The 14,052-nt window shown below is 49.7% G+C and overlaps 1 protein-coding gene across 3 annotated transcripts in view; it reads right to left on the bottom strand.

The window, feature by feature from the left end:
* The window catches only part of LOC102188887 (liver carboxylesterase), a 29,962-nt gene that overhangs the window by 6,859 nt on the left and 9,051 nt on the right, over positions 1 to 14,052 (bottom strand). For all 3 annotated transcript variants that reach the window (XM_018062003.1, XM_018062004.1, XM_018062005.1), the window contains exons 4-10: positions 11,561 to 11,694; positions 10,312 to 10,465; positions 8,263 to 8,367; positions 6,356 to 6,460; positions 3,934 to 3,972; positions 2,190 to 2,330; positions 157 to 237 (exon numbers count right to left, since the gene is read on the bottom strand). In XM_018062003.1, the coding sequence (XP_017917492.1) occupies positions 157 to 237; positions 2,190 to 2,330; positions 3,934 to 3,972; positions 6,356 to 6,460; positions 8,263 to 8,367; positions 10,312 to 10,465; positions 11,561 to 11,694 (759 nt within the window). The remainder of the gene's footprint in view (positions 1 to 156; positions 238 to 2,189; positions 2,331 to 3,933; positions 3,973 to 6,355; positions 6,461 to 8,262; positions 8,368 to 10,311; positions 10,466 to 11,560; positions 11,695 to 14,052) is intronic.

The raw sequence follows: 14,052 nt of genomic DNA, 5'->3' as shown, positions 1-14,052 counted from the left end.
GGGCATGAGATAACTGCTTTTAATCAGTCCTCTGCCACCTGAAAAGTGCTATTGCAATAAGCAATCACTGCAAAGGTGAACAACTTCCTCATTTTCACTTTAGAAGCCATGCTACAACTTCACATCCCTGAGTTCCTGTGATTCCTGGCCTCTTACCAGGATGGGGTAGTACTGCCACACGAGTGATGTGGCCGTCTTCTGGTACAGCTTGACTTCAGAGAGTGGATATCTCACGAGCTGTTGAAACAGAGGTTAAGCGATTGTGAAATCATAGGCAATGGCAGGAAAAACCAAAGTGACCAAGAGAGCAAACTCATGCAGGCTGAGGGCCACCGTCCTGGCTTGGTGGGCCTGGGCCTTTGATGAGCCGGGTAAAATCAATGCATCAAATGGACTTTCATATCCAGAGATCAAGGAGTGCAGAGAGAATACCGTGATTGTTAACAGAATCTGTCCCGGCTCCGTGTGTGTTCACACACACACAAGCAGATACACGTGTGCATGCTCAGTCTCTAAGCCGTGTCTGACTCTTTGTGACCCCGTGGACCTTCCAGTCTCCTGTGTCCATGTGATTTTCCAGAATACTGGGGTGGGTTGCCATTTCCTATTCCAGGGGAATCTTTCTGACCCAGGGATCAAACCCACATCTCATCTGGCAGACAGATTCTTTACTACTGAGCCACCAGGGAAGGATATACATACATACATATGTATACACACACACACACACACACACAGACACACACCACACACACACACACAGACACACACACACACACACACACAGTTAGGCTTAGAGCCCCCACAGTGGTCATCAAGGCAGAAAGGGAAGGTTTCAGCCAGCCTAGTGTTGAAGTGGAAGGCTCTGGGGCAGAGGACACAGCCCCACTAATACCGCGCTGTGTCAGATAACTAAGAAAGCCCCAAATACTGCCATTAAGATTTTGGTCCTTCCGTAAAACCTCTGAAATCGTGCTGAAGAATCACAGAACTCTGTACATAACGACTCGATCAAAACTCTGTCTTAAGAGTTTGTCCTGACCAAACTTCAGGACAGCTGCAGGAAGCTTAAGGCCATGTCCCCAGGATGACCGCAGGTCCCCTTAAAGAGCTCTGGGCTGCCAGGAGATTTTACTGTTTGTTTCAGCCAACACCTGGTGATGGGCAGGTAGGTCCATGAAACCCATCTTGAGCAGTTACTTAAGAAACCTTGTAATTTTAAATCTTATCTTTGCCCCTTTAGATGTAACTCTTCCACCCCAAATGGTTTGCTCAATGACCTGAGAGCCATCTCTATGGAAAACAAACATCCAGGGGATAATTCTTGCTCTCTCCTCCAGTCCCTGTGAGATGATAAAGCCTAACTTCAGTGGGGGCCTTGATTCTACTTACACCACTGCCTCCTGTCGTAAAGACAGAAGTTTGTTTCTTCTCCAGATAAATGCCAGCTAACAAATCCAGGTGGTCTAGTCACATGGACGATCCACCCCACCCCACCCCACCCCACCCCACTCCCACCCACTCCTTAAATAAGCTCCAGGCTTTCATTTCAGGGATTGGGTTCAGTTCATGATGGATCTTTTCCCTAGAGCAGGGGTGTAACTGAATCAGATCTGTTACTAGTCACCTAGTGGCCTGCTTTGTTTCTCTCTGTCAGAAGGGAAAGTACTTCCTAACTTTTGAAGTCAGTTTTGACCCAGGAAGATGCAGGCTCCTTTGACTCTTTCCGTGAGATGACAGAGCATGGGTGCAGGAGTGGGGCGGATTTGTGGAGAAAGCACGGTAGCAGCAAGCCTGAGGGGAGCGGCTGCAGGCCCCAGGCCTTGCTCTCCAGAACTCCCGAGCCCCTTGCCCTGCCCAGGCCTTGGGTTTGTCATCTGCCCAGTGATGATCTCTACCAGCCCTCCTGGAACCGACATTTCAGGATTCATGGATGGGAGGACAACCACAGAGTGTGTGGGGATGCGGGTCCCCAGGGCTACGTCTCCCAGATGACAGCGTGGACCATTGGAGATGGTTTCCGTGGAAATGTCAACTTTCGTATGAAGGGGACAGCTGCCCTGGTCCCAGAGAGGGGTCTGCAGAAAAAAGTGTTCTGTGACCAGAGATATGAGGGGTGATATGGCCACAGATGGGAGGGGTGATATGATGGCAGGGGAGACAACTCTACGAGGCCTGCGCTTTCTCACCAATGGCAGAAGCCAGCCAAACTCCTGCTTGTTGACTCCGACGATGTAGGGAACAGTGTTGAAGTTCTTTTCAGCCAGCATCTCCTCTGGCGTCTTTGGCAGCACCACTCCGTCAACCACGGTGGGCAGGAAAGGGTAGATCTGGGGAAGAGGGCAGAGTATTGTCTGTGCCTCCCCTTCCAGGTCACACCCGCATCCCCGTCTCCACATGCCAGAGCTCACAACCTGCATGTGCTCCTGGCCGGTGGCCACACGCTCAGGGCTAAGTCGTGGACCCCAGAGGGCAGAACTGTGACCAGGAGATAGCAATAGTCAGGTGATGGGGCAAATCTTCACTCAAATTGGTATAAAAATACATAATACAATGTGTATTTTATTTGAAAAGCATACATTAATATGTCCCTATGCAACTCTCCACCTACAGTCAGTTCTTGTAAGCTCCTCTCACAGGAAACCAGCCTCACAAGGAAGCCCCCCATTTTTGGGTCACTTTTGAAAAGCTATAAGATAACTAAGCTTTGAACCAGGCCCCCCAGTGCTCTACTCATCCTCAGCCCAAGCACACCTTTCAAATCTTTTAATCACCCAATGCCCTGCCCAGCTTGTTCGTTCTCCCCATAGGTCAAAGAAGCAGAAATGAAGAATAAGAAATTCACAGATGATCGGATCTCTTCCCTAGCTGACGCATCTGGAATCTCCCAAATATAAGAGCAAGATAACACCTAGAGGAAGACCAGGAGGAGTCTACCACCTGCACACCAGCCTGCAGGTGAACAGGGACGGCGACCACTCTGGACCCCTCGTTCCAGGGATGAACTGAGGTGACTTCTCAGTTGTTCCTTAAAAGGTTTCATGGCCAAAGAGAAACTTGGTGGTTTTGGGGAGGACATTGAGCCCACCATCTCCCCAGATTGTGAGCATTCTGATTAAAGGTCGTAATTGGCCAGCAGCAGGAACCCCTCTTGACTTGGTAACATTCTCATTATTCGTGATATTTAAGTTCTATAAAGTCACCATGACTCTGATACAGCGAATGCTGAGCCGCTGCGCCGGCAAAATAAGGAATCGGGTTCCTGAGAGCCTTTGGTCACATTATTTCAACCTTGCTCTGTAAATGTTTCTGTTTAAAGATACTTTATGTAATAAACATTTCTTACAGATAGTTAGTTATATGTAATATTTATTGATAATGAAACACCAGTCAACAAGGGCTCAATGTTTTCTTAGCCTGGAGAGGCTGCTGTTGGAGTTTCCTGAGACTGGGTGGGGGGTGGTGTCCTGAGGACTGAGACTCGTGGCTCCTTTCCCCACAGATCTGGAGACAGTGCGACTTGCACAGCCAGTCAGCCCTGCAGCCCCCAGGAGACGATCCGGGCCCCTCCTGAAGGCTTCTGAAGAGCCCTTCACCCAGTCATCTCCAGTCCCCACAGTGGAGGTTTCTCATCCACCTTCTCCCAACAGGGCGTTTTTAGGAATGTATACAAGACTAGGGGCTGGCTGGCGACAGGGACAGAGAGTTGATGATGGGGAGCAGTGGCCTGGGGGTCGGGGAACAGGTTCTGGTCCCATGATATGGTCGCCCTAGCTGTGAGACCCAGGACGTCATAGCCCCTCTCAGTGTCAGCACATAAACACTAGGATTTACTAAGATTCCACATGAAGAATTCTTTCATTCTTCTCTAATCATTAACTGAAGCTTTGGTATTAGGACTTAAAATGTGTAATCAAAAACCAAAGTCCTTACCTCTCTAGGGTCTCCATATAAATCAAGTTTGAAAAAGTTCTGTGAAGACAAAGACAGAGGTTGTGGTGAGGAGACTTCCTGGAAGGAAAGCTGACCTCTGTGAGCTGTGCCAAAAGGTACCAAAGGCTCCCTCCTGGTGCCACCCTGGCTGGGCTGAGAGGAAGTGGGCAGGACACCCTCCCCTGAGTACCAGTACAGGGAGCAGTGTGGGGTGGGCGAGGGGGCTCTGCAGGGCACTGCTGCTGGTGCCTGCCCTGCCCTCCACCCATTTGCCCTTCTTCTTCCTCCAGGCAACAACACCCCGATTTTCCTTTGGGGGACCCCCTCTTCCCCACTCTCACTCCATGATTGCAGGCATCTGTATGTGACCTCCAGTGCACCTAATCCCTGAATACAGGGACTACTGCAGCAGAGGACATGTGCCCATGTCAGTTCAATAGAGTTTACCCAAATTTTTGCTGCAATTGTTGGGAAATAGGGTTTCCTAAGAGATAATATGTAAGACTAGAGTACTGTTGCTGTCTTTAACCTCCCCAGGGGACAAATCTGTCTGAGAGTGATGCCAACACTGAAAGGTAAAAGCTGAGGGATAAGGACAGTTTCTTAATCACATCACATGTGCATCTGGACCCAGCCGTGCCTGAAGCCATCCACTCCGAGACTTGTCAGTGAGTTACCTGAAGATTCTGTCCCAACATATTCCTTTCTCAAGGCACTTTGAGATGAGTTTTCTTATCTTGCTTTAGAAAATCCTGACTCATACAAGCTGACTGAAATTCAGCCCAGCCCACACTTCTCTTTGTTGTGAGTCTGCCAAGACTGTACTAGTTCTATTGTGAGGCTGAAGCTAACAAGCCTGACCTTGTAAGGGGAAATCCCATTAAGGGTCCCTCCATTATGTGTTGTAGGCCTACAATCCAGGTGTGTGTGTGTGTGTGTGTGTGTGTGTGTGTGTGTGTGTGTGTGTGTAATGGGGAGAGAAGATAATCCTGGAAACACTTCCACATGATCTCAGAAGATCTTAGAAGAATAACATGGACTCTTAGGTTCTCTGGGTTTTCCCAAAGTCACCCAATCACCCCCTAAATAAGGTGGGTCTCTTGTTTCACATGGAGTTTTAGAAAGAAATTTATACAACCAGAAAACAGTTGTGTTTATCTTTGAGCACAGTGGTCACCTTATTTGAGTCTGAGAAACCAAGATTCAAGGCTACTTTGGACTTAAACCATGGAAATAGAGCAGAGTCCAGTGCTGGAATACAGCCCCTGGGAGTCCAGGAGTAGCCTCAGGATTCTAGGGTCCAGACAGAGAGTCCAGGTTCTCAGGCTATTCCAACAGTTCCCACTGGCTCTAAATGTGTTCTCTGGGTATCTGTCAGGCTGTAACTTCCTGTGATGACCCACCACCATAGCCATCCATCCCGAATGTCACCTTCTCTGTGAAGGAGCCCTGCTTCCCCTCTCTGTACTCCCACCACACTTAATCCACATAAGTCTATGTGCGTCTTTCTCCTTGAATAGTTGCTTGTAAGCAGGGACTATATCCAATTATGTCTGCATCACCCACTCTGTTACCTCCACCCATACACCTAGCAGAGGGGATGGATGGATGGGTGGATGGGTGGATGGATAAGTGGATGCATGGACTGATGAAACTGATCACTGTTTGGAGTATGGATGAACTGGGGGGATTACTGGGCAGATGGATTACCCAGCGGATTAGCTGATGGATGGTTCACTGATTTCACAGGGGTGGGTGATAAAATAGGTATATAGATGACTGGTAGCAGATGAATGAACGTTACAGATGAGTTGATATTGGACTGATGAGAAGATACTGATGGACTCTAATTCATCGATAGATGGACAGATGTACAATAAGGTGGTGAACGAGCCGATGGATGGGTGAACAGGTGGATGGATGAATGGGCAGATAAACAGCTATGACAGAATGATGATCGAGGCAGACATGCAGGAAACCTAGGAAACTGGGCCACCACGGGGTCATAACTGAGGTGGTTTTGAGACAAGGTGTGGCAGGCTTTCTGAAACTATTTGTTCTACATAACCCCATTCCTAAAATTCAAGGTGGTAACTATCTCTGAGCATACGTAATGTTTAATTTCTTAAAAATATATCAGAAAACAAGACTGGAAAAGGTGAGTTTTGATAAATATGAGGGGTCATTGTTCAGTTGTTCATTTTGTTATTTATTGTCTTTGGTAACATCTGAGATATTAATAAAAAAAAAGAAAGAAGGAAACATTCGCATTGAGATTCAGAGGCTGACACTACTCCTGGGAGCTGAGAAACTGTCCCAGATAGTTTTTCCAGGGCAAGAGGACTGAAGCTGAAATGATGAAGCCTGGGGCCCTGTTCCCAGGGTGGGGGGCTTGTTTTTCCAACCGATTGGATGCACTTACCATCTTCTGTGTTACCTCCAAGAGCTCATCCTCCGTCTTCTGGCGCAGGCAGTGAACAAGGACAGCTGAGGTGATGGTCTTGCACCCAGCAAAGACAGCAATTTGCTGTAGAGATCACAGGCGACAGCAGAGTTCAAGAGCCAGGCCTCTCCCTCCATCAGTACCGAGGTGTTCTGTCCCAGCCTCCCTTGCTGTAGGCAGCCTGTGATAGCAGTAAACACCCCAGACCAGTAGGTCGTGGGTCCCAGGCATGCCAGTTATACTCCTCAGCCTCGCTGCTTTATCTCTGTTAAAGTGGACAGAAGGATCTCAAAGCTGAACATCTAAAGAGAGGCAGCACAGAGGGGGCGCTTAAGAGCCTGGAATCCAGAATCCCACTTTCTAATTTCAAATCTTGACTCATCCAATTAATAGTCGTTTGGCCTCAGGCCAGTCAGTTGCAAAGTGAAGCCAGAGGGGAAGATGCAGAAGAGAAGTCAGGCGCCACGATGGCGGGGCCCTGGAGAGTGTGCACGGGCTGCCCAGAGCCTGGTCCAGTGTCTGACATACATCAGTGCTCAGTATGTATTTGGTGGAAAAATTAAAAGGCACAGGAAGAAGTAGAGGAGAGAGAAACAGCGAGAGTGCAAAATAAGAGTCTCAGATTCTCCATTCTTTGATTTCTTGTCCTGTTTGATAGCAAAATCCAGTCCCATCTCTGAGACCTTTCTTTCCTTTAAATGAGCTCCCCCTTTTGGACTTAAGCTTGATTAATAGGCACTGGCTGTCAATATCCCCAAATTCTGAAAACATTCTCAAAAATTCTAAAAATTCATGGAGCCTCTTCTCTCCCTTTTCTCTCTACCAGTCCCTTCAGTCAGTGCTACCCCCAGCGCTCTCCAAATCAGCTCTTGCAGCCTGATCAAAACGCTCTGTAGCACTGATTCCAAGGCACACTCCTCAGCAGAGCCTCTGTGTTGCTCACCCTTCCTAGTCTTCCTAACGCTCATCAAATAAAGCCACAGTCGTCACCAGGTCCTATGTAGTATGGCCCTGCCATGGTCCCATGCTCAGCTCTCTCCAGGTTTCCTCTGAAATTTCTGCTCTGCCCACATGAGCCTTCCTCACTCTCTCGGACATTTGCCCCTGCCACAGGACATTTGCACAGACTGTTCCTGTTTCCTGGATATTCCTTGCTTGCCAAGTAATTTACTGCTGATCTTTCTCATCTCAACTCGTTGATCATATTTTTCTTTTTTTTCCAGGAAGCCTTTCCTGATAACCTCCCCTGTACCGTGGACGAAGTGCTCCTTTTGGATTCTGTTATGACCTCGGGTACCTTCCCTTATTGTTCTAGGTACAATTGACATTTTGTAACTGGTAAAATTATGTAATCCATAATCTCTCTCCTCCTTGAGAATAGAATCTAGGTATCAGGTTATCCCCAAACTATCTGTTGCATGAATCAATGAAGCCATGAAGAATTCTCAGGCACCCACCTCATCACAAAGTCCCCAGGGAGAAACCACTCCAGGCCACCATAGTGTAAATGAGTTCACTTGATCTTAGACCTTAAGCGAGATAATACACAATGGCACACATTCAGGGCAGCACCCCACCTGGCACACTTTGGGACATGTATTCAGTGGAAAGTGCACGGGGCTGGCAGCCCAGAGTCATGAGCCTGAGTCCGGCTCTGCCCTCATCACTCTCTGACCTTGGCGAGGCTCTTGGACTTCAGCTCTCTGCCCCAGTTTGCTCAGTGGTAGAACTAGCAGGTGGGCTGAGGTGTGTCCTTGCCCTTCCCCTTCAGCCATTTCTCACTTCTATGATTTTCTGGGGATGTGAGCCAGACTGAACTCTAAGGAAGGGCCCTGACAATCGGGGAGAGCAGCGCGTGGTGGCGGGCAGTCCGGTGTGAGACCTACCTCAGCTGCAGCCTCCGAGTCCCTCTTGACCAGGGCGGAAGTGAGGGCCACGCCGCTCTCAGAGATGGCCCGGTGGAAGAGATTCCTGGCCAGGGGGGACAACACCTGGAGGACCGTGTTGAGAAGGGAGTTTATGCTCATGGGGAGGGTGGTCTTCAAGAGCTATACCCATCCACAACCCTGTCCTGGACTGTGGAGACCATGGGCCCAGCATCTGTTGGAAAACCTCAGCTGGAGGGAGGCAGGAGCAGAGTGAGGGACAGAACAGGCGGTGCGTGGCGCCCACTGACTGTAACAATCAACACTATCTGAAGGCCAGCTCAGCAGCTCCTAGCAACACTTTAGCAGCACAGTTCTCATGGCAACTATACTCAAGTAAGAATTAATTTAAAAAATTAAGGCGAATAAAAATGTTTAAATGGCTCGGGAAATATAAAATAAAGAAAATAAAGGCACAGTTCTGACTTCCCATTTCCATTACTCAGAATTTATCCTAAGGAAAATGAGCATGGAGGTACACAACAATTTGTAATAATGCTCACGTTGTTTATAATAGTAAAAATTGGAAATAACCCAAGGTTTCAATATTATGAGATTGGATAAATAACGTATTTTTCATTCTTACAATGAAATTACTTGACTGTACATACAAAAAATATGAAAGACTGTTTAATGCTCAGAGAAATATTTATGTTGTTTTATAACGCTAGGGAAAGTTTGTGTTTAAAAATTTCTACCTAGGGCTTCCCTTGTGGTCCAATGGTTAAGAATCCACCTTCTAATGCAGGGGACACGGTTTCAATCCCTAGTCTGGGAAGATCCCACATGCCGTGGAGCACCTAAGCCTGTAGGCAACAGGTACTGAAGCCCTTGCACCTAGAACTGAGCTCTGCAACAAGGCATGGCACTGAGACGCCCCCGCACGCAAAGAGTGTGAAGCGATGAAGACCCAGCACAGCCAAGTATTTCGAAAAGGAATTATAAAAGTTCTAGCTAGGTTGATAGATGGATAGTCAGAAAAAGAGGGTGACTTCTGAAAAAGAATTAGAAAAATACAGCTCAACATGTGTATCCATAGATAATGGAATTGTGAATGATTTTTCTTCTTTGAGATTTTCTGTACCTTTCCTTTCTTCCACTTCATGAAACATAAAAACATTTTCCTCTGAATGTTGAACTGTGAAACCAACATAGATTCATCAAATACAGTAACAGGGACTTCCCTGGTGGTCCAGTAATTAAGACTCCAAGCTCCCAATGCAGGGGGCTCAATGGATACCTGATTGGAGAACTAAGATCCCACATGCAAAGTGGCCAAAAAAAAAAAAAAAAAGGAGGCACTAATAGCACTAACCCTCTGCTCAAACGTGAGGGAGCTGGAGTGTTTCCCACGGCTCCCAGCACCCTCTAGTCTGGCTTTCCGGCTTTGCTTCCCTCGCTGTCTCCCCCATTCCCATTCCCCACACCACACTCCCAGGTCCTGTCTGTGTCCCTTGTTCCTGTCCCATCCCCCATCCCTCCTCTTCTTCTCCTTCTCCCCAGCCCAGCTCCATCCCTCAGCCCCAGAGACTGCTGCCCTCCCTCCTGGGCATGGACAAGCCACCAGGGCCCTCAGAGGGGGCCTCCAACCTATTCCTAGTGCTCGTGGCTCCTGAATTGTAGGCCTGGCTTCAAGTCAGACAAGGACACTCAGACCAACCTCATGGTCGGCTCCTCTGATTGATCATTTACACCCACCCCTAATCTCAAGAGAAGTGAGGCGACTCCTAACATTAAAATGATTAAGAAGGAGAGGATGAGCTCAACCAACACAGGACAGGAAGAGAGTGTCTGTAGCAGCTGTGGCTGCAACTATGGCCCCGGAGGCTGAGCTGAGCCCTGAGCTTCCTGGGGGCCAAGGGGAGTCTGGCCTTTAACTCTCCACCGTCTGATTCTGCACAGAGTCAGGTCAGCCTTGAATGCAGGTCTTGGAAGTAAAGGTCCCAGGACTAGATGGGCTGGTCTGCAAGGGGTCCCATCAGCAGCCACATCAGGGCCAGGAAGACTTACAAGAACAGACACACTTTCCCCTCCTGCTGACTCTCCAAAGATGGTCACAGAGCCTGGATCCCCGCCAAAGTTGGCAATGTTCTCCTGGACCCAGAGCAGCGCGGCCACCTGGTCCAAGTGGCCCCAGTTCCCCCGGCAGTGCTCGTCCCCTGTGCTGTGAGTGAGAGGACAGGGTGGGGTTGGGAGCAGAGATGTCCCGGCAGGGCCCTGAGGACCAGAGATGGGGCTGGGGGTCCAGGGGAGCCTTCTGGAAAGGACTGGGCTTCCACAGCCCTGACACGGGGTCTTCACTCTCCTGCTGTCCTGCTCTGCTACAGGGCTCTGCAGAGCCATCCTGCATCTACTGACTGAGCATCTGCTGCGGTCGGGGTGCAACCCTGGCTCAGGTGGCAGAGGAGAGGCCGGGGGAGAGGAAGTGGGGCAAGTACGCGCAGTTACACTGTCACTGGGAGCAGACACGGGCCGTGGGGGGAAGAGCTGAGGGGTCTCCATGAAGGGGACACATCCTGGGACACGACTCCCCTGGGACAACCCTCTGCCAGCCCACAGGTCTTTTCAGGGAGGTGACCACCCCTCCCTCAGGCCACCCCCCAGCATCTCAGGGTAAGAGGTTCTGGCACCAGTGCATTTGGGAAAAGCTCAGTAACTGCCTGCTGGAAACTTGGTTCCTGTCCCCAGAGAATCCATGCAGGGGACTCAAGCCTTCACTCATGCATGTGCCAAACTACACGAAGGAAATGGGGTGAGTGGGCCCAAGGCTCCTCCCAGTAGATGTCCCCTGGAGTCAGATGCTCCTTACAGCCTCCCAGTTCCAGGCACCCGCTCCTTCACCTACTAGACTTCCTGGAGCTCCCACGAGTCTACCCCTCTTCACCTCCCCAGGAGGAAAGCTGTGCGCGCCTCTAGGTGCTGTGCTGCATGGTGACCGTCATCTTGAAGATGCTGCAGCACGCCAGGCAGCACAGTGGAAAGGGGTAAGCAGTTCAGAGGAGATGGCAGCTGGGCTGGGCTTGGTAGGAGTGATAGGAGTGCGTCAGGGAGACTGGGTGCTTTATGGGGAAGAGCTCAGAAGTCAGTGCACCAGGGTGGCTGGGGAACGAGAAGGGAGGTGGAGCCCAGTTAGGGGGGCACTCAGATGCCTTAGCAGGGAGCCTAGCAAGGAGCCCCTTGAGGGCGTGCATGACCAGAGTGGGGTCCTAGCACCCCCACCCTGGGGGCAGTGTGCCACCAGGAGAGTCCAGGGTCTTACCTGAAGAAGCCCCAGATGCCCAGGCGGTACTGAATGGTCACCACCACCACATTTTCATGGGCAGAGAGGGCCAGCCCTTCAAAGGTTGATGCCCCGCCCACCATGAGACCTCCTCCATGGATCCACACCATCACCTGGATGGGGGGATGCAACCACAGGGTTACAGGAAGCAGAGCTGGGGAAGACCTCAGAGGCAGGCTTGGTCACCTACCCGTTCTCCAGCTGCGGCCCAGGCCAGCACCCCACTCAGGGCACCCTGGCTGCCCCTGCCTGTCTCCCCTGCCCCAGTGCCACCTGCGCTCAGCGCTCCTCATGCTGACAACATCATCACGGGAACAGCCAAGGCTCGAGCACCGTCTCCTCCCCAGCACTCCCGCCACCCTCGCTCCTGGACCCCTCGCCCAGCTCAGTGCACTCAGCGTGCAGAGGCCCTTGGCTAGAAGCTTGTTTCAGCTTCCTCTTAGCTACCTTCTGAGTGGCGAATTCAGCTTCTCAAGCGAATGAATGATTGTGTCAAGAAGCATACGCCCTGGATGGTATCGCTTCTTAATATGACTTCCTGCTGCCTACTTAGCTCCCCAAATCTCACCCATCCTCCAAGCCCAGTATAAAACCAACTCCTCTAAGAAGTCTTCAAGTATTGGGTGAATATGATCTGAAAACCTACTAGGTGCCAGGGACTTCGGGAAGAACTGAGGATGAGAGAGAACATGATAAATCATACAACACTGTCCTGAATTTAAGGAGTTTACAGGGCAAGAAAGATTAAAATAATATTATAAACATTTGGTTAATAAAATAAAAGAAATCAGTTACAAACTATGTGCTAAGAATGGTTCTAAGCAATAAAAATAAATCATCCATTTGAGAGGGACTCTTAATTGTCCCATTTCATAGACAGGAAAACTGAGGCTTTTAACCACGCTAAGGTCACGCAGCTAGTAAGCGGTAGAGACAGGAGTGAACCCAAGCAGTCTGGCTCCAGAGTCCACATGTTGAGCAGACCGGCACACAGAAGGCAGTGGCCATGGCTCAGGAGGGTGGCTGTAGGGGCAGAAGCAATTCCTTCCCTACAACTCTAACTAATGCATCAGGAAGACTTGCCTCATGTTCTGACCCAGAAGGTGCCATAAACTTGATATTTGTTACTGAAACCTCATGTGTGATTATCCCAATTTGAGGAAGCAGCTAGTAAAAGGCAGAACAAAGATTTACACACAGACCCTACAGTTCCAGAGCCTGTGTCCACACTAGAGGTTTCCACCCTCAGGTTTCTGGAGCCCCTGCTCCTCCGACACCTCTGACCCCTGCCTGCCTCTGGGTGGAGGGACTGAGTTTGCAGTCATCTCTGAGTCCAGGCTGAGCCAAGGGCTGGCCAGCAGTGATCTGCTGAAGAGGCCAGTCCAGCTCTGTGCAGATCCTCCAAGCCAGGGGCTATGTGGTCACGGTTTTCACTTCCCTCTTCTTCTAACCCCCACTTCTAGCTATGTGTATGGGTACACTCAGTATGTAATAGGGAAAATGAATGAATGAACAATTGTCCCCACCTCTTTTAGCTTCTAGTCACAGGTTCACAGACACCCTTCTCCACATCTGGGCACCATGCCAAGGGTGTTCCTGGGTGATGGCTGGGTGTGCCCAGCCCTGTTCCTACCCCAGTGACCGCTCCTTTTCCAGCAGACCTGCCCCAACGTCCAGCCTGAGTCAGTTCAGTTCAGTTCAGTCGCTCAGCCGTGTCCGACTCTTTGCAACCCCATGAATCGCAGCACGCCAGGCCTCCCTGTCCATCACTAACTCCCAGAGTTCACTCAAACTCATGTCCATCGAGTCAGTGATGCCATCCAGCCATCTCATCCTCTGTCATCCCCTTCTCCTCCTGCCCTCAATCCCTCCAAGCATCAGAGTCTTTTCCAGTGAGGCAACTCTTCGCATGAGGTGGCCAAAGTACTGGAGTTTCAGCTTTAGCATCATTCCTTCCGAAGTACACTCAGGACTGATCTCCTTCAGAATGGACTGGTTGGATCTCCTTGCAGTCCAAGGGACTCTCAAGAGTCTTCTCCAACACCACAGTTCAAAAGCATCAATTCTTCGGCGCTCAGCCTTCTTCACAGTCCAACTCTCACATCCATACATGACCACAGGAAAAACCATAGCCTTGACTAGATGGACCTTTGTTGGCAAAGTAATGTCTCTGCTTTTTAATATGCTCTCTAGGTTGGTCATAACTTTCCTTCCAAGGAGTAAGCATCTTTTAATTTCATGGCTGCAATCACCACCTGCCATGATTTTGGAGCCCCCCAAAATAAATTCTGACACTGTTTCCACATCTATTTCCCACGAAGTGATGGGACCAGATGCCATGAACTTAGTGAGCTTTAAGCCAACTTTTTCAGTCTCCTCTTTCACTTTCATCAAGAGGCTTTTTAGTTCCTCTTCACTTTCTGCCATAAGGGTGATATCATCTGCATATCTGAGGTTATTGATATTTCTCC

The sequence above is a fragment of the Capra hircus genome, chromosome 18 (assembly GCF_001704415.2).
Source record: "Capra hircus breed San Clemente chromosome 18, ASM170441v1, whole genome shotgun sequence".
NCBI lineage: Eukaryota > Metazoa > Chordata > Mammalia > Artiodactyla > Bovidae > Capra > Capra hircus.
Note: the sequence above shows the minus strand (reverse complement) of the source record. Positions and strands in the feature narration are given on the sequence as shown.